This window comes from Plecotus auritus (assembly GCF_963455305.1).
Source record: "Plecotus auritus genome assembly, chromosome: 9".
NCBI classification, from domain to species: Eukaryota; Metazoa; Chordata; class Mammalia; order Chiroptera; family Vespertilionidae; genus Plecotus; species Plecotus auritus.
The window spans coordinates 83,404,753-83,429,597 of record NC_137783.1 but is presented as its reverse complement, the minus strand read 5'-3'; the positions used below and the strand labels follow the sequence as shown (position 1 = coordinate 83,429,597).

The following is a 24,845-nucleotide window of genomic DNA, read 5'->3' as shown; positions in this document are numbered from 1 at the left end:
CCCCAATGGCTCACAAGGTTGTACATCATTAATGATCTGACAAGTCATCTGAACCTAAAACCACAGATTAAAAGAGTGCTGGATTCGTTTAAGAAAAAATATGAATTTAAACTATTACATCTACGTGGATAGACTAATTCTCTACTTCACTGCTAAACCATCTCAAGTTTAATGGAATCACAAATGTGAAGGCTTGTAAAGCTACTTAGAGGAAATAAAAATCTCAATATCATAGAATTTCATTTCAGAAATATTAATTATGCTTTATTTCTGTGTCTGTATCCAGAATATACATTTCATCAGATATCTATATTATCAGGCGCCTGCCCTATTAAGAAAAGAGGCCTATTTGCTGAATGACCAATTTGCTAAATTATTTTCCTTTTTTTAAGAATTAAAATTAACTGCAGCTTTTTGTCAGGAATCGTTAGCCCAGCTCCACTAACCGTAAATTTCATTCTTTTCATGTTTCAGAAACCAAGCACTTTTTGAATGCTTAACATTTAATATGCAAAAGTTTAGGGCTTTCTGTAAACTTACTTTACTCTCTTTTTTACTTTTGCATACTATGTCCTCTTTGCTCCTATATCTAGCAGTGAAATACCTGTCACAAATTATGCTAGACTACGTTCTGGGTATTTATTTCAACTTTTGCTCATTCAAAAAATGTATCCAGAGCTTCTATTAAGGTGACACATTTGAAATAGGATATTAAATAAGTCAAAACTAGATGTATGCTTCCCCAAGGCAATACAGGATCCCTGTAATTTTGGGACCCTCAGCTATATACTATAGCTATGTAGTTTGTCCCTTTGCAATTTTGGAGTCATCCAGGTCTTAAGCGCATGTCTCCTTTATGAAACTAGCTATCATCACTGAAAACTGATGATATAAACTGCAGTGAAAATAAAATGGGCTGCTAAATTGCTACTGTTAAATACTGAATAAAAAACTGAAATAATTAAGTTTTTATTACAGTAGTTACTATATTCTGGTTCTTTAAGGTAATAACAACTGTAATTTACTCAGTACCTATGCTATGCCAGGTACCTGGTATTAATTATCTCTAATTCTAATAACAAACCTGCAATATGAAAATTTCCCATTTTTATAATTTTGCAAACTGAGGCTAGGGAGTATAAAAAACTTAGAATTCTGTAGAGAATTACATTTTTTAAAAAGTCTATTGTGCTAATTTTAATAAAAATGCCTTTGCTTTCCTACTTTTAATTTACATCTAAAGAATCATTTATATCAGTTCCATGGCCCACATTCAAATGAAATTAAAATATATTCATCTTATATAGGGAATATATCTGAGAGATCAGGAAGGAAATAAAACCCATCCCTACATTTACTTATTGTGATTTATTACAATATGTATACATTTATTACATAATAGGTTTGCTAAACTTACGAGTAGGAAATTAATTTCAAAAGTAAAAGCATGTCATATTTTATGCGACATGAAATGGGGGAAATCTTTCTGTATCTTTGTTAAATTAAGGTTCTGGATCTGAAGTAGATATGCATTTTAAACGACTTTGCTACTTCAAGTAGATCTTATAAATGGCAAAATGTAAACTGTCTACTATGAGTTTTTATGAGTCCTGGTACTTTCAAAGTTATGGATGTGGTATGTTTTATTGTGACTGACAGTAAAATGCTGCTATAATAAAATTTCCTGTTGGCTTGCTCAGTCCTGGAGTGCCTACAGCACTTCCACTAAGTGTCAGATTAAAGTACATGACGAAGAGAGGGCCTGAATCTACACTGCCCAGATTGACAGCAAGGGACAGGATTGTGCAGAACAGTGTGGGGTAGAAGTTTGTTTTCATAACTACATAAGGAGAGATCTGAAATGCCTTAATTATGCCATTTTTTTTTAAATTAGAGTTTTTCTATGGAAAATTTTCACCAGGTGCGATGAGCATTGTTTAGAGCAGTGGTTGGCAAACTCATTAGTCAACAAAGCGGCAAACTGCTTTGTCACATGTGGCTCGCGAGCCGCGGTTTGCCGACCACTGGTTTAGTGTTCGGTCAATTTTCAGTTGTTCAAGGACTTTTCATTTCCATTGAGAACTAGGTTTCGGTCCTGTGAGTTGACGTCAGGCTGACACAACTGTGCCATCATTTATCCTGATGATATCCATTTTAAAAATTCATTTCCAGGTTTTATAAATCTAAAGCTCTCTTTCCCCTCCAAGGCCTGCATTTACTCCCAATGCCAAATCCCCTACTTGGGCCTTTCTTGTATCCTCCTTCAGAACTTTGCTTCAAAAATTTAACTCATATGTCAGCTCCTCTCCTATGGAGACTTTCCCATCCCCTCAGCTTATATAGTTTCATTCTTAAAAACAAAACAAAATCCTTTCTCAACTCCTCCTTCTCCTCTTTCTTCCCTTCCTCTGTCAACATCTATCTATCTATATAAAACCCTAATATGCAAATAGACTGAACAGTGGAACAACCGAATAACTGGTAGCTATGATGTGTGCTGACCACCAGAGGGCACGTGCAGAACATGGTGGGCGTGGGCAGCAGGCGGCAGAGCGTGGAACATGGCGAGCGTCGGCCATGGCGGGATGGTGGAGCAGGTGGGCGGGGGTGCCAGACCAAGGCGGGGCGCAGGTTGCTGTCATTGGGGTGAGTCTCTGGTGGTTACTGAAAATTCTTTGCTCCCATGTGCCATGGTCCTGCCTGACATTTGCACCTGCTGCTGGCACTGGCCCCGTTCGCACCCGCTGCTGGAGCCCAGCACCGGCCCTGATCACTCGGTGCTGTCAGCAGGTGCGAGTGGTGGCTGCTGGCCCTAATCACCCCTCAGGAGCAGGGGGAGGTGGAGAAGCCCTGAGAGGCAATCAGGGCCGGCAGCTGCTGCTCACACCTGCTGCTGGCACCTGGCGCCAGTTCTGATCACTCGGCACTGTCAGTGATTGCTCCATGATGTCAGCAGGTGCGAGCGGGGCCAGCGCCATCAGTGCGTGGAAGTAGTGGTGGCAGGAGTGGGGCTGCGGGGCTGCTGGCAGACGGGACCGGGGGCCGCAGTGGGAGGGGCCGGGCGGGGGTGCAGAGGATGGGCCGAGACCCGGCCCCGTGGCCACCACAGCCTCTCGGCCCACAGTTCCTTTAAAGGTGCATGAATTTGTGCACTGGGTCCCTAGTTCTAGAATAAAAGTCTAGCGCTATTCCTTCATTTCTTGACATCCTGCAATTGGGCTTCTATCTTTAATATCATATATGGCATTCTTGAAGACAAGGACTTCCTGGTTGTCATGTCCTCTGATCTTTTTTTTAGTACAACAGTCAGGACATTTTCTCCTTAAAATCTCTTTTTTGTGTTGACTCTTGGTTTTTCTAACACTATGCTTGCCTCCCTCTTCATTTTATTTATTTATCTATTTATCTATTTATTTATTTATTTATTTATTTATTTATTTATTTATTTATTTATTTTTAAATATATGTTTATTGAATTCAGAGAGGAAGGGAGAAGGAGATAGAAACATCAATGACAAGAGAGAATCATTGATTGGCTGTCTCTTGTACACCCCTCCTGGGGATCCAGCCCATAACCTGGGCATGTGCCCTTGACTGGAAACAAACCTGGGACCTTTCAGTCCACAGGCCAACGCTCCATCCCTTGAGCCAAACCAGCTAGGGTTTGTCTTCTGTTTTCTAATCCTCACCTGAGGATATACTTATTTACTTATTGATTTGGGCAGTGGGGGGTGGGGAGAAAGAGATTGAGAGAGAAGAGAGAGAGAGAGAGAGAGAGAGAGAGAGAGAGAGAGAGAGAGAGAGAAATATTGATGTAAGAGAGAACCATTGATTGGTTGCTTTCCATACATACCCCTGACTTGGAATTGAACCTGCAACTCTTTGGTATATGGGATGACACGCCAACCAACTGAGCCATACCAGCCAGGGCACACTATGCTTTTTTCTAACACATGTTTTTCACAATACTTTTTCCTTGGATTATCACTTTCTTTTACCTCTGACCTGCAGATATCCACACTGTGAATCTTGAATGGTTCATTGACCCAAGCTCTGCATTAGAAATACCTTGGTACTTTAAAAAATATAGTTATTTGGCTCTACCATAGCCCCTCGAAGTCAGAGTCTCTGAGGGTAGAGGTCTGGATTTGTAAGAACCCCTCTGGTGATTCTGGTACTGGGCTATGGTTGCAGGGACTCCTCTAGGACCTATTACGTCTTCCCTCATTACTCTCTCGCTTAGCAAATTCATGGTATTTGGACCCTACATACTATCATGCTAAGGTAATTGTTCACTAGTTCTGGGTTATTATCAGAAAAAAAATTATGTGGCCATGTTTGGAAAAGATTAGACAGAGAGGTTATTTTTTGAAAGACCTCTCAAGGTCACATACATATTTCATACCGCTATGACATATGTACATACATTTATTATCTATCTATTATCTATTTTAATCCTCGCCCAAGGACATGCTTAGAGAAAGGAAGGGAGGGAGGGTGAGAGACATCGATATGAAGGTCAAGCCCGCACCCCAGGTATGTGCCCTGATGAACCAGCTGCTCTTTGGTGCATAGGAAGATGCTCAAATAACTGAGCCACTCTGGCTGGGCATACTGCTCTGACATTTAAAGCTCTCTTTTATAAAAGGGTTGTTTGCATCCAAAGTCATCTCCTACCTCCTATAATCCACTTTAAACATCATTGCCAGGTATCAGCATAAGGTATAACTCTATTCTTGACATTCTCCTCCTAAAAAATCTTCAATTACTTTTGGATTAGGGCCAACCTTAAATTTCCTAGCCTGGTATTCAAGGTCTTGTAAGTTCAGGCTTAAACCTTTGCAACTTACTTTTGTCTTTCATTATATGATTAAAAAAAAAAAAAAAAAGTATATCCCTAGCTGGTTTGGCTCAGTGGATGGAGCTCGGCCTGCAGACTGAAGGGTCCCAGGTTCGATTATAGTCAAGGGCACAGGCCTGGGTTTCGGGCTCGATCCCCAGTGAGGGGCATGCAGGAGACAGCCGATCAATGATTCTCTGATGTTTCTATCACTTTTCCTATCTAACATCAATAAAAATATTAAAAATGAATGTATAGACTTTGAAGTCTGACATTTTTGGATTGATACTATATTCTACCTTGGGCAAGTAATTTAAATCCTGCAAATTTCATTTGCTTATAAATGCAAGTAAGATAATATAGCTTCCACCTACAAATGTTATTTGACAAGTTGATCCTTCTTACACCCTTGTACTTGTTATCACCTACTAAAAACAGTGGTTCTCAAATTTCAGTATGCATCATTATTAGTGGGGTACTGCTTACAAAAGGAGATGTCTACACCTTGATTTGGACTTGATAGGTCTGTGTGTGGACTTGGCCCGCGGGCCACATGCAGCCCGCCGAGGACATTTATTCGGCCCACTGGGTGCCGCTGCCTGTACTGCTTAGCAGCTGACTCGTCCTGGGCCCGCAGTGCACATAGGAATTTGTTCATAGTTTTTTTTTTTAAACTATAGTCGGGCCCTCCAACGGTCTGAGGGACAGTGAACTGGCCCCCTGTTTAAAAAGTTTGAGGACCCCTGGGTCTGTAGAACAACACTGTGCAGTAGGTGCTAGCTACATGTAGCTATTGAGCACATGCAGTATTGAAAGTCTGAAATGAGGTGTGCTATGAGGGTAAGATGCCCAATTTGAAGACATATGAAAGGAACAATTCAAAATATCTCATTAACAATTTTTTAATTGATTATATGCTATAGTGATATTTTGGCTATATTAGGCTAAACAAAATTTATTTACATTCATTTTACCTGTTTTGTTTTTATTTTTAATCTTCATGGGAGGATATTTTTTCCATTGATTTTTAGAGAGAATGGAAGAGAGGATGGGGGAGGGACTGAGAGGGAGGTATCAGAAAATTTAAAATGACACATGTGCCACACATTATAGTTCCATTGGACATCACTGTCCTAGAATGTGCTTTATTTATTTTGAAAATTTATCTTTATTGTTGAAATTTTTAACAAGTTCTTAGATCACCTTTTGAGAAACAATATATAAAATTATAAGCTCTATAAAAGAATAACTGATGCCTTCATATATCTTTATGTCCCCAATGTTCAGTGTTCTGAACATTGTGGGCAGTTATCTGTACAGTACTAATTGAATTTAGATGCACTTTAAATTTTAAGCCATCAAAATTTCTAAAAATATTTCATTAGAAGTTCTGCATTTGTTTTTTCCCCCTCAGTTCCTAAATAACTATTTTTGAATTACATCTCTTAGATAAAATAAAAATTGAAACTATTTGTTCCCAAATCATAAAGATAGTTTATTTTCTCAAAGAACTATGTTTTTTTTCTTTCTTTTTTTAAAAATATATTTTTATTGATTTCAGAGAGGAAGGGAGAGAGAGAGAAACATCAATGATGAGAGAGAATCATTGATTTGCTGCCTCCTGCACACTCCCTATTGGGGATTGAGCTCACAACCTGGGCATGTGCCCTTGACCAGAATCTAACCCAGGACCCTTCAGTCTACAGGTCGATGCTCTAACCACTGGCCCAAACCAACTAGGGCAGAACTGTGTTTTTTTCTATGGTTATTTGATTTCATGTAGAAATAGGCTATTTAGATTCCAAAATTGTTGACTATTATTGTACTCAAATTCTTCATTTAAAACTAGTGGTTAACACTAAGCCAGGAACAAATGCTAATTTTTATAGCACAGTAATAGGGCCAGAAGAGGAAAAAAAAGAGACATATCTAGGGAAGGAGGTCTCTATTTAGGGACAAATGGGGTGAAAATAGCTGACCACCCTAGAAAGTAGAGAGATAGAGCATTGGAAGAGATACAATTAGAAATATGTAAGTGAATGTTAGGATGCAGAATAAACTTGACTTTAATAACTGTTAGAAGAGAAACAGTCACAAAATTAGAAATACCTTTTAAAGATGACTTGGTAGTAATCACTGACGATTTCCCCACTTACCTCATTGCCACATTGCTGCCATCAATAACTATAGGTCTCAGGTTTTCTCCATCATCGGTTACAATCTCTTGCATTGGAGAATCAGACCGCTGAGATTCCAGGGAAGATGTTTCCCGCATTATACTGTTAACTGTACTAACTGTTTGTTCAGCCTCACTTTTATTTCCAAGTTTTACAAGTTCTCCCAAAATATCATTGATTAAAGCGTCGGTACCAAGTTTGTTCAGCACAAGCTGAACTTGTTCTTCAGAATAACCTAACTTAAGTGCAAACTCCAGTTTTGTTTGGTATTCTCGCACCACATCAGGAGGTTTCTTCACTTCCTTGGATGTAGTCTGGGGCTCTTCGGATTTCAAGTCTTGTAAGATTTCACTGCCTTTGAGGACATGAGGCTCTAAACAGGGAGACCTACATAGTTGTCTGTGAGTCTTGGTTAATAAGCATGGCTCTACTGAAATGCTACTCAATTGTTCTGACTCATGATCAGAATTTGTGCTTTCTTCAGAGTCACCAGAGCTCGCATTCTCTTCAGACACCTCCTTTTCTTCCTTCCCGGAATTAACTTTATCCATTGTTGGTTTTTCTACCATTGACCAAGGTACAGATGTGCTGAAATGTGGGTCAGTGCTCTCCACACAAAGGTGGCCTAGATCGTGCCCCAGATGATCCTTCAAGCCCATGAAGCTGTTTCGTGTACTTGACTCCACTTTGCTGCTTTTTCTGTATTCCTGAATGCAAAGCACCCCGTATTCCTAGAGAAAAATGTAAAATATATAGAATTTAATATTTGTTTCATTTGTCTCAATATACAAGTTGAAAGAGAATTACCAAACTATAAATACCTACGTTCCTTATGTTAAGCCTATATCCTCTCATCCCTCACCACCCTTGCCAAAATAGCCTTGTTTTGCAAATGAAGTTAGAAATTAGAAAGGCCATGGTGACCCCTCCAAGGTAACAAAGTAATAAGTAGTGAACTGTATTTTTTACCAATTTTTGTCTGACTCTAAAACTCCTATTCTTCTCACTAAATCATGCTGCTTCTCAACCATAATGGAAGAGATTTTTTCAACTGTTAGGAAAGGCCTGTGTTTCTAGAGTGACATATAGAATACTATCAAAAAGCATGTTTTAGATATGCTATGACAGTTTATGTACACTTAAAAAAGTAATTCATAAAAAATTGTAAAGGAAGGAAAACACTAACTTATAATAGTAAAAGTATCATTAATTATAAAATTAATAATTTAAACAACAATCTAAAGACATTTCAAAAATGATTCCAGTACTGAGTTGAAAGAACAGAAGTTCAGCAACAGCCAGTAAGAAATTAAATAATTATAAAGTCAATTATAATCCATTTAAGAGATAGTTTGCCCTAGTTATCTTATTTTGTAAATATTAAACACAGTAACAGAATACAATTTTTAATGTTATGCTGCCCTTATTTAGCGCCAGGGACACTGGAGTCTATTTCATTCCAGGAAGTGGGGAAAAGCGCTTTTAGTCTATACACCTTTATAGAAAGCATAGAAAATATTTTACATAAAATTAGCAGTAGCCCTGGCCAATTTGCTCAGTGGTTAGAGCATCAGCCTTCAGACTGAAGGGTCGTCGCTCGATTCCTGGTCAAGGGCACGTACTCGTTTGCAGGTTCCCCAGCCCTAGTAGGGACACACGGGGGAGGTAACCAATCAATGTGTCTCACGTCAGTGTTTCTCTCTCTCTCTCCCACTCATTCCTCCTTCTCTCCCAATCGCTCTAGAAATCAATGGAAAAAATATCCTTGGGTGAAAAATTAAAAAAAAAAAAAATCAGCAAATAATGATGTACACTGAACAAATGTTAATTTCTTCAATTTTATAGGAGAAAATATTTCTATATCATATCAGATAACTAATTAACCATTATGTGCATTTAATTAAAAAGTAATCTTTTCTCTTACTTTCCCCCTATAAAATTGCTTTTACTGTTTAAAATGCTTCTGCTGATTTACCATTTTCCTTAGAGTCTATTGAGAATAATTGTTACTTCTCTACCAGGAACAGGATAGCAAAATAAAATTATTTTCTCTTGTGCTTCATTGGAAGAATTGTATTTACAATCCCAGTGTATATCCATGGATATTGTAAGCCAGTGGCAGCTGAATTTGAGACTGTCATAAAACATCTATTTATATAACCTAAAAAAAGATATTGGAAAAACATTTAATTCTAAAGCTCTTTAACATCTTATTTACACTAGAAAGGAGCTATTATATAAACGTTAAAAGAATATGCTAAGTGATTTTCTAAGTCCCACAGTGAACGCATACTTCGTGAACTTACTAGTGCAAAATATTGCTACACAATGAAATAAATTATATTCATGATGGTAAATACTAGAGAAGAGAACATGGGAATCTTTCACCTGATGCAATACACTTAACATTCCTTCAGTGTAGAACTCCTACATACTCATACAGGAGTTTTTTCAGATTTTATACCTTGAGAAGACAGATAATTTTAATATCACTGTTCTACTAATGTAGCACTCATTAGTTTTAAAGAAACATCAAACTCTCCTGGCTCCTGAACGTACAACTGATAGAAATATTCCTTAGGAGAGCTCCATATACATCTGTTCCAGGATGAGGCTGTATCCATATCAGTTTTTTTTCTATTAATATGGATATTCATGAGCCAAATTATTGAGAATTAATGAAACTTTGGAACCAAGTCTTTACACTCACTGATTTATTAACTACTGTAATACACTGACACCATAATGCAAGTAACAAATCACAACAGCATCCTAATAAAAGGATATAGTTAAAAGAAAAATCTGCACTGTGACCTTCGTAGAGCTCCCACCAAAAGTATTTTAAAAAAGGAAAACCTATTGGAAGCTGGGCTGCCTGGCAACCAGAAGCTGGTTGCTAAGCTGCACTCCTTTAACATGCCATCATGAATGCTAGCACAGTGAAAGAATAATTTGGTATGAACAAAAGCCTATAAAAGAGACTGGGACTTAAGTGCGTCTGGTTTACCCTCCGAGAACAATGCAGCTGCCAAACCAATCTGGAAGCTCCGACATCATTGTTCTGTAAACCCCACAATCTGCTCTGACTGCAGGAAGTGTAGTTAATGGGCAACATTTTTTATCTCCCCTGAAAAGTTTGAGTTTTGCATAAGTGCTGTTGTGAGATAATTCTTTAAGATCATAATTCACTGACCAAATCTCTGAATTGAACTAGAAAATATAATTTTAATTTTGAGCAGTAGTGTTTTTGTTATGGACTGTTTCAAACAAGATAAATACTTATGAAATATGCAGCCAGTGGGGAAAATTAGAATGCAATGTTACGTTTACAGCATAAATAAAATTCTTAATTTTTACATTTTTCAAAAAAACAACACCAGATACTGTAGTTTTTAAACTGAAAATTAGTCACCCTAAAAAAGTACTTAAATCTTTATATATCACCTTCAATCTAATATAAAGAAGTACTGATTACATTATATAAATCTGCTATGTAATTATATTATATGGCTATAATGCAGAGAGAAAAAATGAGATTATCAGTTTGCTTCTTACAATATTAAACCAGATAAAACTCATTTGCATATGAATGCATTTAGTGAATACCATACACCTTTAACTTGTGATATATACTATTTAAACCAAAAGTTTGAAATAATTGGACTAATATTATTTTTAAAAAATACATATTTATTGATTTCAGAGAGAAAAGAAGAGGGGAAGAGAGACAGAAACATCAATGATGAGAGAGAATCATTGATTGGGTGAGCCTCCTCCATACTCTACACTGGGGATCGAGCCCACAACCCAAGCATATGTCCCAACCAGAATTGAACCGTGACCTCTTGGTTCATAGGTCGATGCTCTACCACTGAGCCACACAGGCCAGGTGGGCAAATATGATTTTTAATATTAAGGATAAATGTAAGCTTGATGTAACCTACTTAAAAAAGCCATTTTATTTTGTTGCAAAATAATTTTTCTTTTAAAAGATTTTGGTTTAACTTTTTTTCACACTGACAGGCCTTTCTTCATTGGTTACCTCAGAGAAAGTTATTCAATATCATCTTAAATTAAACAGTTATATCATTTTTAGTACCTATTAATCAACAGACTAAATATGAAATAGTATAAATAAGGTCAACTGGTTCATTTGCCAGGCCTATAAACTGCATATATTCTCTCTGCATAATATAAATCTGAAATAATCTGATTTGTATTGAACTGGGTAGTAAAGATTTGTGTGTGTTTTTTTTAAATTTTAACCTCTAAAATGCTTCCTTACCCACTTGAAATTAGTAAAGGTAGTAAAGGATTGCCCTGACTTAATATGGCACTTAAAAAAAAGAATTTGGCAATATCTTGAAATCTTTCAATAAAAACTTAAATGCTAAGATTTAAAATCTGATAAAAATATTTTCATATGCTGCAGTATTTGTCAAACGTAATGTGTAAAAATTACAAGTAATTAAAAGAAATATTACGATAAAGAATGGTATACGATCTTTTTGTTGAATGCCTTAAAAATGATCAATATAATTTTGAAAAAGAAAAGATAGCAAAGACTCTAATAATGTCACAAAAGTTATTACATGTCAGGTAGAAAATATTTTCTCCTTAATTTCTACACCATTTATTAGACTTTTAAGTTTTGTATTTACTCAAATGCAAGCATATATAAATAATCTTTAATCAACTCTGAACTAAAAAGGGTAATTTTCTTCAGTTCATTAAGCAGCAACATAGAGTTTATACTCTGATAGTTATAAAAAACAATCCAAGAAATATAGCTTAATTTTTAAGCTTTCTATCAGGAATCCATTATAACTGGCCTTTACATACTATACTCATGAACACAAGGAGTATTGGGCAAAAATATAATTGTCTGAAAACAGATTTCTATACTTATAAAGCTATAGAGTCCCTTCAGAAATTATATTGGAAATGAAAACAATTTTTCTTGCTAAATGTCTAATAAGTGAAAAAGCAAATAATACTATTTGTTGAAAAAAACCTAAATTTTCATAGTTTTGTAGATGATGAAGAACTATAACTAATATTTTAATGGCAAAACAAAAACAAAAACAAAACACTTTATCTTAGCAAGTTGTTGCCTTTAGTGAAATTTTCTGAAAATTCTCATTAGATGACTTGGATAATCCTAAAATCTTCTTCTCACATCAAATATATAATGTTTTATATTCTAAAGAGCCTCATATTAATCAGGAATATTAAACCATAAACTTGTTAAATCAATTTATTTGTTTGTAATGGAAAGTTACAAAGCCATAAAGTGGGTTCGGATTGTTATCCAAAAAGTAATACTAAGAGAACAATAAAAATAAAATAATGAATATGTAATAAATACCTACTGCTCTAGTCTCTGTGTATTTAATTACCATTGTATTTCAGTGAGTGCTGTTGTCTGTGTCCCTCTAGCTAACAAAGGAAGGATGTCCCTTTGAACAGATTGGTTAATGCTCTAGGGCAACAGATGTCTACTGAAACTGCAGGAGACCAGCAACTGGTGGCCTGCCCATCTTCTGAAAACTTTCAATAGTCTTATGCATATGTTCACACAATAGGGCATGTGGTAGAAGTGAAAACCTCTTTTTAACCCTTTGAGCTCTCTCTTTCTCTCCCAACTTAGAGATGAAAGTCTTTGTCTCCTCCCCCTCTTCCCCATAACAGAATTCTTGAAAGCAATAGTTTTTGAAATGACATCTTCAATCTAATATCTGAAACCAGGGCAAGGAAAGAAAAAGATGGGAAGAAGAAATTAGTAACTCTATGTGGATACTGAAACTTCTGACAAAGTAACAGGATGCTTAATCATCACATTTAAAACAAGCTGTTTGAAACATCTAACTATATCAATCCATCTCCACAAGCTAGGTTTTTAAGGCAATGGAAAAATCTATCAAATCTTACTATCATTTTACAGCACCTAGGTCTGACAATGACACAATAAGAAACATAAGATTGTGACAAGATAAAAATCTAAATTTGTTGTTTACGGAAATATCAGAACATGTTATAACTTATCTTTAGGTACCAAATGATTACATGTCACGCCTAACACCTGGTAAATGCTCATGGAGCTGTAATTATAAAACTCCAGAATTATAAAAATGTAAAAAAATCTGCTTCACATATTTTACAGAAAAACTTACTTTTCTGGTATTTTGGCACTATGTAGTAAATTGTAGGCTTTCATTTGAGGTGCTTTCTATCCTTTACAGAGTTCAAGTTTCTACTTTGAATATTTACTAAAGTTTAACTTCCAAGGCATGAAGTAGCAGATACTCACGTTAGCAGGAAAATACAAAGACACTGGCTTCTGTAGCAACTTCAGCAGTAACTCCTTAACACAATTTTAGCTGCAGACTTCCAGGCAGGCAAGAAGAACAATGAATGGTAGAACAGATGGACGGGCAATGTCTTTGCTTAACCTACTACCGAGTGGAATAACAGCCAATCGTAGGCCAGAAAGCTCACAATTAGTTGGCCAGGCAGATGCAAGCCAACCTCAGCACCCTGCATCCAGGTTTTTAAGATAAGCAAGTTGATGTCACTCTTGGGGTCTGCCCGGGGCAGCATGTGTATTAACGAGGGGTGTGCAGCAACAATAGGCCATACAAAGCTGACTAGTAGGCAGCTGCTCTTTGAGAGCAGTCATTAGGGAGCAGGCTGCCAACAAGAAACACCTGGCTTGGGCAGACCAGCTTTTCCTCCTTGTTTATAATGCATGGAACAAAGAAACCAATTATATTTAAAGTAGTAAAAGTTGCATGTTTCCAAAAAGTTGAGGCTATTCTTTAGTATAGCTTTTTGTTTTTGAGAAGGAAAGAAAATGATGTGTGTCAAAGTAGCAATTAATGGCTGCAGCAATCCCTTTTCTGTAATCACTCAGTTACTGGTGAAATGAGACAGATTATAATAAAACTATTTCCCTGGAAGTACTGGGAGGTCTAAAATATTGGTAAGTATTGGTTAATTTGTTGCAAGACAATAAAAAGAGGAAAAGAGATGATGACACTAATATTTTAAAAACAAAGGTTTAAGAGTTTACAAACAATTGATTTTATAAAGTAAGTTCACTAAAGTACAGTGTAGTAAGTCAAAACAAGTTGTGTGCAACTTTGTGCCAAATGACTCATCTGAAATGTATAATTATTCACAAAACTAACTTCAACCTAAAATCACCAGAACAGCCCATCTTACGTATGTCAAAGGGTAGTGTAAAATTATTTTATGATGGATACTAATAAAAGCAAAACCTTTAAACCTGTTAAAAGCATTTGTACTTAATAAAATTTGTAAGATGTAATATTCAGATTCCAGTTCAGCAAATAGTTAACTTTGTAAAAAAGAAATATTGTGATTTTTTTGAAGGATATAAAAATATACAAAAACCAGCCTCCCTCAGTGAGGAGGCTTGTTATCGCTGATTTATGTCAGTTGCAGTCTGCAATATTTATAATGCTATGGACTACTTGCTTCTGAGGCTGCATAAGTCATATCTTGAGTGGCCTCTGATGATGAAAAAAATTCAATAAAAATGTAAACACCATCAGATGTTCTGAGACTATTTTCCTACTACAGAAAAAGGAAATCTGTCCTGCTCCCTACTTATGTGATATAGCGTGTGCACACAAGCACCTGCACACACTCGAGCACCTCCTTTTCATTCCAGTGCAAATTAAAAGAGTAAAGGCAAATAGCTGCTCTTACAATTTTTTTTTACACAGGCTGATTTATGCAGAACCTCGGCTTTTCCCTTATACATATAATCATGAACTCTAAAGACACAAAATTTGGTTAGAGCCCCCCAAACAGTTGAAATCAATCTCTCCTTTCACACACATATATAGAGGCTACTCATAATTAAGATCATTTGTGAATACTTGGACAATATCATATTGGTTGGGACTCTTGGCCACATCCTTATTGTGCCACCAAGGTATAAATAAGCTCTGATCTCTGTACAAAATAAGAGGAAGATGTACTCTATACGGTTAAAATTTTTAGTTATCTCACTGAGAGCATTCCTCATGCCTACTAAAGGCCTAGAAATTATTGTTGTTTCCAGAAAAAAATGGAAATATAAAGTGTGACACAGCAGATCACCATTTGTCTATAGATACTTTCTTCAAAACAGCTTGAAGGTATGCCATCTCAAAAATGTAAGAAAAGTTAAGAATCTGAAAATATTTTTTAACTAAATGAAATTATGGGTTCTGAATGACAAACTAATTTCTAAAGCAAGAACTATTCTTTTCTCTCTGCCAAGGGCTTCAGTTATGCTTCTGTAATAGTTAAGTCCATGGTCTAATTTCATAGGCCCACTCAAAATAATTTCCAATATTCTACAGTTTATTGCAAATTATAAAGTGAATTATACAGAATTCAGTTTTTATATATTGGGCAAGCACATGAAACTTAAAGAAATGAAAAAAATAAGAATTTATCTTTTTTTCTTTTCTTTTTTGGTGTTATGCTGATATTTCTTTTTGCAATTTCATGAGTATCAACCCTGAAAGGAGGAAGAAAGATAAATAAGACCACTAGTATGGTTTAGTAAATGTACTTCTGGTAAAACTGAGTTTGATTTTAAAATATAAGAATGAAAAATATAACATATATTTATGCAAAGCAGTTAAAACTGAAACCTAATAAAACTTAAGCTATGCACTGACTAGAGAGATCAATGTTTACGGTCAATATTTATGAATTCAGATTGAAAACTTTTTCTTTTGTGTATGAAAAGGAAACTCTTTAGTATGAATAGACAGCCTTCTTTCCCTTGGGTTCTCTTTCTTCTCTTTATCCCTTGCTACTATAGTTACTATTTTGTAGCTTTAATTCAGGAGGAGGAGGAATCCTCTCACTAATTCCTGCCGTGAACACAAAGAATGAGAGAAAAGAAGGAAGAGCCCAGCAGGCAGCCTGATCTCCAGCACTGATTAAGCTTTTTTTTTTTTTTTTTTTTTTACCAACAGCAAATAAAGGCAGTGACCTGAAAAAGCTAATCAGACCCTGCTGTGGTATCTCAACTATCTGGGCCGCTAGGATTGGATAATGTTAAGCACATTACAACATCTGTAGGTGAAAAGACAGCCCTGGTCTGTCTCTCTTAGTCACACTTCCCTAGTCCACTTTGACGGCAGAGCCAGTACAAACAGCTGCTGGCTCTGCCTGGGTCACTGCAATAAATGACTGTGCAGTTACACAGAAGAAACAAGAAAACAAGGCAGTATCGTTTTAGGCAGATACTAAAATCTGTCAGTACCAAGGATGGGTCTAACATCTGAAACTGCAACTATATGACAAGACCTTGCAGGCATCCTCAAACTACGGCCCGCGGGCCACATGCAGCCCGCCGAGGACATTTATCCGGCCCACTGGGTGCCACTGCCTGTCCTGCTTAGCAGCCGACTCGTCCCTGGCCCGCAGTGCGCATAGGAATTTGTTCATAGGTGTTTTTTTTAAAACTATAGTCCGGCCCTCCAACGGTCTGAGGGACAGTGAACTGGCCCCCTGTTTAAAAAGTTTGAGGACCCCTGCCTTATAGGCTTGCTGAAGTCTGAATGTGAAACTCCTGAGCTTTGATGCTAATGTTTGGAATCAATTCTCAGTCAGTGATCCAAGCCATTTTCCTGGTACCTGTCTCCTAATGCGGGTTTGTTCCCCTTTAATACACAATCTCTTTCAAGTCTAACAATAACACTATATAGAGTACATAAAATTATTATATCACGTTTTATCAGTTGTCCTCCAAAAGATTAAAAGGTTAAAAACTTATTTTTGAGAGTTACAAAAACCCAACCAAAACCCTACTTTTATACACATGATGTACTAAAAGAATGGCGCAGAATCCATCAGGCACCAACTCTAATCTCTAGGTTCCTATACTTAGGAAATGATGGACCACGATAGCTTTAATATATTTTATTTTCTTCGGGCCTTGATTACTTTTGCTTCTTAAGTTATCTCTTCCTTGAGTAGCTCCTAAGTACATCCCTGCCAAAGTAATTTTCATTGACACCAACCACTCTCATGCTTAAAAATAGTCTCAGTAGCAAACCATGAGTCTGATTCTCTGCTTGGTTTTTAAGGTTCTTTCTACAACCTGGGCCCCTTCTGGCCCTGTAATCTTTTATCTCCTATTTCACTGAAGGGGCTGGGTAGCACAGGAGAAGTCACCCTATGTGTTCCCTGGCACTGCCTCACCTACACAGATCACCTCTGCTGTTCTAAGCCCAGCTCAGGGTTTATTTTCCCCATAAAACCTTCTTGGACTAGTTCAGTTTTTAATAATGCCCAACTCCTGTAACATGAAGAGTCCATACTGCACAACATAAGCACTTATTGATGAACCGGGCTGGAACCTTGAGGGCAGAGCCATTTACTCTCCCACAATCCACACAGAAAAAACCAATGTGCAGCAATATGCTGACATCTAGAAGACACTGGAGTGAAAAACAAGACCTGTAAAAGAACAGGTTTCTGCAAATAGGAATGCAGGCCTTCACAGAAACAAAACGCTCCCCTGCTAAGTTTTCTCCCTCTTTTGTGACCAGGTGAGCTTATCAAAGAGCCCTCAGCTGTTTGCAATGCTCGGTATCCCTGGTTCTGCCATTGGGGCTCCCTGCACCATTCCCGGCCGCTGGGAGCCAAGCCCTCTCGATGATGACAGATCTTTCCACACAGTCTCCTTCGCTGGCTTCAACTTCCCACTCAGAGTGGTGTCTATTGGAGTAACATTCATGCCTATCCCTCCTCACCTGAGGATGACTGATCTAATGGGAAAGTCTGGGAAGAGGAACTGTGAGAGCAAAGCCCACTCCTTGCTCATGTATTTCTCATTGGGGTCTGCCCAGGTGCAGAGTAAGTGCACGGTTGCTTTGGTCTCCAGCACTGCCTGAGGTTGTGTGGTTAAATCCTTCTAATTTGGAGGTTCAGTGTAACTAAGCTCTTTATGCTGTGATCTTAAATCATGTTCTACAATAGTTTTATCAGAAAAAGAGCTGCTATTTTGATGTCCATCTGCTTGGGTCCTTTATCTATTTCTCCATGGGTTCAAACCTAAGGCAGGAAAAAGACCCACTCAAACAATATTCAACAATAAAAAGTTTTGTTATAAAGAACTATTTAGGGGAAAAAAGTGATAAAAAGACTCAGATACATTAACTCTGATAAGACTACTTTTAAAATACATACAAAGTTAAGAAAACCAAAATTCTGTAATAAAGAAAGAAGATAATGGTCCTCAAAATAAAAAGTCTTAGGGTTTGATTTTTAAAAATCTTTCAGTGTCCTATCACTAAGAGCAAACAACCCTCAACTATCTTTAGTGTTCAGAGACATATCCTATATAATAAAAGGCTAATATGCAAATCGACCTAACAGCAGAAGGACTGGTGGAACGACTGGTTGCTATGATGCGCACTGACCACCAGGGGACAGATGCTCAACGCTAGAGCTGCCCCCAGCCCGCAGGCCCCAGGCCAGCCAAGACAGGTGCCAGCAGGGGCCTCCGATCACCCTGCTGGTCACCCCACAGATCAGCCCTGATCGCTGGCCAGGCCTAGGGACCCTACCCATGCACAAATTTCATGCATCGGGCCTCTAGTATTAAATAAATCCACAAAAACAGCATTTCTTCCCAGTGATCTAAAAACAAAGGAACTTTTCTATAGTAATTTTAAGTGACAATATAACCCATATTCTTAGACTTCAAATATTTCCCAGTGATTAGCTTTCCATTTAGTATTTTTAAAAATTCATTAAACAAATGTCTTTAAACAGGTTGTCTTAAATTCCTATAAAACTTATAAATACTCAAGGAATCTTAGAAAAGGTCAGGGATACAAATCACATCTGAAATGCTAGTGTAATAGGATGCTAAACAGCTAATATATGAGGAAGTAGTGGAGAGACAATTCCTGAGAAAAAAAGGGCATACATGATTTTAAAAGAAGTAGAAAGCACATGATATCATCCATGTTAACAAACACAGTCATATTAAGTACAACTGAAACTCTGAGGAAAAACCCAAAATGTGTAATTTTATATAAAATATATACGACATTCTCAGAATTACATCACAACTGAATGGTAGTTAAATGACACTTTATCTCATCTAGTAATGACAGTATTTACATCATCATCAAAGCCTAGTCAGAACTCCTCTCTCCTGAGCCACGCACTTTATCTTCCCCCTATGACATCCCTCACTTTCTGCCCAGTATGTGCTTATATCTGCACATGACACATTTAGGCTGTACGTCATGCAAGCTAAGGGTGGTGCATGTCTTGTTCTTTAAGTATTAAATAATTCTGCTTGGCAAACTAACTCAAAGCTGCTTGACCAAAAGCATTGCTAAAGTGAAACTGACAGATTTAGGCTATAAAGAATAATTGCATTAGATAGAACTAAAATAGGGCTCTCTCATTAGGTCTGTCTGTTCTTGCTAATGGTCTAGAAGAGAGTGTAATAGTAGCATGTGTATATTAAATGGAAAGGAACGCAGGAAAACATAAAGCATGCTATACAGCAAATAATGCAAAAGGAACTGCAAACCATCTATCACCCAATAAAAGTTCTATTAATTATAAATTTGATCTCAGTATAAATTCTTATTAATGATCAAGTCACAAAATAGTTCCTTATATACCAATTCTTATAAGAAGGAAAAACAAAATGCCTGAGTTAATACTTCCAATGGCCCTCATACTACTGATTTTAAATTACTGCACACTACTGATTTTAGACAACTGTCCTGGTGTGCAAGAAACTGGAAAACATGGAGAGGCTGACAAAAAGAACGCTTGTTAGAAGACAATGCTCAGTGAAATTAGCAAAAAGTTCACGAAAATTTTTTTCTTCATAGAGTTCCATTCATACTAGAGAAAGAGGTAATAATTCAGACATTAAATTTGTTATTCTGGCCTGGCCAGTGTGGCTCCGTGGTTGAGCGTGGACCTATGAACCAGGAGGTCACGGTTTGATTCCTAGTCAGGGCACATGTCTGGGTTTTGGACTCAAACCCCAGTAGAGAGTGTGCAGGAGGCAGCCGATCAATGATTCTCTCTCATTATTGATGTTTCTATCTCTCTCTCCCTCTCCCTTTCTCTCTGCAATCAATAAAAACATATTTAAAGAAGTCATTCTGAGCATTTAGGATTAGATTCCTTCTAAATAGGAATCATCATATACTATAATTAGTTAAATCTAGAATATGAATCATCCTAAACAGCTGCCAATGCAATTTGTTTGTTAACTCCTGTGTTTTGCTTTCTGAGTTATCTGCAGAGCCCAGCACAGTGCCTGGCACACACAGGCACTTAATAAATATGTGCTAAATAAATGATGTACTTCAATATCGGGGCCAAAATCTCTTCTTCAGATTTGTTCTTTACTTACTTTATATAACCTACACTCCAGCCAGACCCAAGTATTTAAAGCAGGGGTTTTCTCAATTTGTTTACATACTGGAATCATCAGGGGAGGTTGAAAATACATTATTTGGATTCCAGAGTTCCATCCCTAGAGGTTTATTTATTTATTTTTTTTATCTAGGTGAAGCCTGCCATACTCCAGTGATTCTAATGTGGAGCCAAGTTTAAGAACACTGACTTAAAGTTTCTTTCTTCTAAAACACCTTTCTCCATAGCTTCACTTGTTAGAATCCTGCCCATTATCATTGAAGACTCAGCTAAACACCCAACTTTGCCATGAAAACTTTCCTGGAACACTTTTCAACTTACCTCTGGATTATTTAAGGTTTGCACAGGGCCTGACATGGTTAAGACCTTGTGGGGACCCTGACCAGACTACGCCAGATGTTCAAGGCCCATGTGCCATATGCATGTGCAAAGGCAATGGCACAGTTTTACTGTACGCACTGTGCAGGCATACCTTTCTACAACCCAAACACTGATGTACTATTTGACAAGAAGCCTCTTTTGTTTGAGTTAGTATAAAAATGTGTTGCTGACCAGCTGGTGAGCGGCTGCTTTGTGGAGGCTACTTTGAAGAACTGCTTTGTCTAGTGGCTCCTGTGTTTGCTGCCGTGTTAGCAAGGACTGCTGTATGTGCAATGACTACTTAGACTGGAATAAAGTCTCTCCTATATGCCTGTGGCTACTCATGTTTTCTTCTAATTCCTGGCATCCACGGAGGTCCAGCCCCTAGCAGAGGGCTGTGATCGACAGACCTGATACATCTTTGAGTGGTGAATAATTCTGGGAGCATGATACATAACAGAAACATAATAAATATTTATTGGAAGAATGAATGGTTGGTTCTCATTATTCAGATTCTGTATTTGCAAACTTGCCTACTTAGTAAAATTTGTAACCACAACATTAATACTCACGATGCTTTGGAGTCTTTCTACAGACATGCCTGCACAGAGAGGCAGGAAATGTGACTTGCCCGACACACATTCCCGCTGAGGCTGAACAAAGTGACACGTTTCCTTCTTATTTCAGCTCTCCTACTGTAAACAAGTATCTTAAAAAGGATTATTTAGTGCTACCTTTTTGCATTTTTGTGCTTTTTGTTGGTGAATTTGCTGTTTAAATGCTCTCCAAGTGCTCAAGTGCTATCTGTTAAGTGCAAGAAGGCTGTGAAGTGCCTTATGGAGAAACTATGTATTAGGTAAGCTTTTTTTTAGATATAAGTTGCAGTGCTATTGGTTGTGAGTTCAATGTTAATGAATCAACAGTATGTGTGTGTGTGTGTGTGTTTGTGTGTGTGTGTGTGTGTGTGTGTATATATATATATATATATATATATATATATATATTAAATAAGGTGTCTTTAAACAGCAATACATGTACAACGTTGTGTTCTGATTGGTTGATTGGTCCATGGAAATGTTTTGACCTGAGGCTAAATCCTGTGTTTCCTGTAGGAGTAATGGTTCAGTATTTGCAGCAACTTTACAGAACAGAACTACAATGAAAAACAAGAATCAGCTGTAATTTTTCCCTCTTCAGAACTCGTAGAGATCTTACCTGCTATTTTTAATACCAGTTTTATTCAGCAACTGGGACCCTCCAAGGGCCCTGCACTGGAGCTACAGCAAGAACAAAGCAAGTCTCCTTCCCTCACCAAACTTTTGGTGTAAGGTGGGGTGGGGTGGAGGAGAGGGAGAGAATATAAACAAAAAATACACGTCAGGTGATGGTCAATCAATGCTAAAGAAACTTTGAATCATCGAAGTCTTCCCTGGTAAGTCAGTATTTGAGCAGATACCTAAATGAAGTGAAAGGAAGTATATAACAGGAAGAGGGAGGATTAAGTAAGTACAAAGCCCTAAGATGAGTGTGTTCATGGATCAGCAAGGTGGCCAGTATGACTGGCAGCAAGTGAGCAAGGGGATGAGTCAGAAAGATAAGGTCAAGGGAAGCCAAGACAGTAGAACTCTGAAGGGCAATGCTTCTCAAACGTTACAATAGCATCTGAAGTTCTGAGGACCCTGAAGACTCTGACTCAGGAAGACTGGGGTGGGGTCTGAGATTAACACATTTAACAAGATCACAGCTGATGCTATTGCTGTTGGTCCATGGACCCTACTTTGAGTAGCAAGGTCATAGGTCAAACTTGGCTTTTATTCTGAGATGGGAAACCTTTGGAGGGCTTTGAGCAGATGGAGTGATATGACCCTATTTTATACTAATGTCTAATAAGCTTGACCTACTTCCACACTTCCAATTGTGTTACACTGATCTTTACCTATTTCTGTGCCAACACTGTATATTAATAACTGTAGATTTATAATATATTGGGTACCTTGCATGTGCAAATATTCTATCATTAGTTTTTCTCATTTTTATGTTATTACCATGGATGTTTTTGCATGTACATGCTTTCAGGTACTTTAGAATTGTTTTGACAAGTTATAACCAAAAGGCTGTTGGGAGTTTGATGGAGATTGCATTGCAGTAATACCTGCTTAAAAAGCACTGCTGATTATATTAATCAAGAACAATTTATTGACATTTTCTCTATCTTTCAATACAGTTATCTAGATTTCTTAATGGGGACTTATGAATTTCTTATTAAACTTGTGTTAAAAACATTTTGCTTTTGTTCTTGCTGCTGTGGATGGAGGGTTTTTCTTTCCCCATTATATTTTCTATCTGGTTATTGTTGGTATCTAAAAAAATTATTCCCATTCTTTTCCTTGTACAAAGTCCAGTGAACTAGGTATTTCAGTGACCTCTTAATGTTTCTACTAGTGTTTCACTGAGGCTCTTGGGTTTTCCAGGCACAAAATAAAATCATCAGATTGCCTCTTCCTTATCAATGTTTATATCTCTTGTGCCATACTTTCATCTCATTACATTGTAATATTAAATAACAATGATTATTTTGTGTTGTTCCTGATGTTAATGGGAATGCCTCTAGTGTTTTATTATTAAGCATTATATTGATTGCTGGTTAGGTTGTACACACACAGATATACAACATACACACACACACATCACCTTGGACAAATTTACCTCTGCTTCCCTCAGTTTCCTCAACTATAAAAAGTATGTAATATGGTTGTTTTAAAATGTACATATGCGCTAATCAATGTGAAACATTTGGGTCAGTGCCAGGCATATACTAAGTACTCAGTAAGCATTAGCTACATGAAATAATGTTTATATACATGTATATGTATACATATATATAGATATACTACACTATATGTAGCCTTTATAAATCATTTACAGAAATACATTTTTCTCCTTCAGAAAGATTTAAGAAAAAATCTGAAATGTGGATTTCATTAAAATGATATATGATAATTATTTTTGTTTGGCTTATTAATACTGTCAAGTACATTAATAGACTGCCTAATATAGAAACATGATTACATTTTGGAAGGGTTATATTTATTGATATTTCCCTAAAACTTTTTATATCGATAATCATAAGACTAGATTGTCATTTTCTCTTACTTTCTTTGACACATTTGGGCACCCCTATTTTGCTGACATTAGAAAAGTGATATGGTATTCATCCAAACTTTTTCTCAATGGCAAACCAACTGCCCAGAGTACCAAAGGGAACTAGGCTAGATTGGCCAAGTGTTCCCACAAGGCACCACTATTTCTGATTTACTGCTATTCTGAAACGTGTCCCTGAACCCTTAGTATAAATGTCAGCATGTGGCTCAAAGACAAGAAGATGAGAAGGAAATCTCATAACTTATGGCTATAAGAACCAACACTATACTATGCACCCCCCCTTCCCCCCCCCTCCCAGCTAACCAAGTAACCTGAACAAGTTATTAAACTGCTCTGAGTCTCAGTTTCTTCAAATGTGAAATGAAGATAACACCACCATCAACAGCATAGGGTTATTATGAAATTAAATGAATTATATGCATAATAACTTAGAACAGGGCTTGGCATATAGTAAATGTTAAGTGTTTTCTTTAAGAAGTTTACACTAAAAGTGCAATTGCAAAACAAAACAAAACAAAAACACCTCCATTTCTTTTATGTTCTCAACTACTTAATTCTAAAAGTTTTCTCTTTATTACTAGAGGCCCAGTGCACGAAATTCATGCGCAGGTAGGGTCCCTAGGCCTGGCTGGCAATCAGGGCCGATCGGCACCTCCCTTCCCCGGCTGCCAGCTGGGGCCTTCCTTTGTTCCATGCTGCCCCACTGGTGGTCAGCACATGTCATAGCGAGCGATAGAACTCCCAGTCTCCTGGTCCAACTCCCACGGGGACACTTTAGCCTCTTATATATATAGATAGATGGGAAAGATTATGCAAAAAACAACACAACACACACACACACACACACACACACA

The 24,845-nt window shown here is 37.2% G+C and overlaps 1 protein-coding gene across 1 annotated transcript in view; it reads right to left on the bottom strand.

The window, feature by feature from the left end:
• Window positions 1–24,845, bottom strand: part of ZC3H12C (zinc finger CCCH-type containing 12C) — a 62,084-nt gene that overhangs the window by 19,801 nt on the left and 17,438 nt on the right. The window contains exon 2 of the mRNA XM_080641544.1: window positions 6,997–7,748. Coding sequence (XP_080497670.1) covers window positions 6,997–7,748 — 752 coding nt within the window. The remainder of the gene's footprint in view (window positions 1–6,996; window positions 7,749–24,845) is intronic.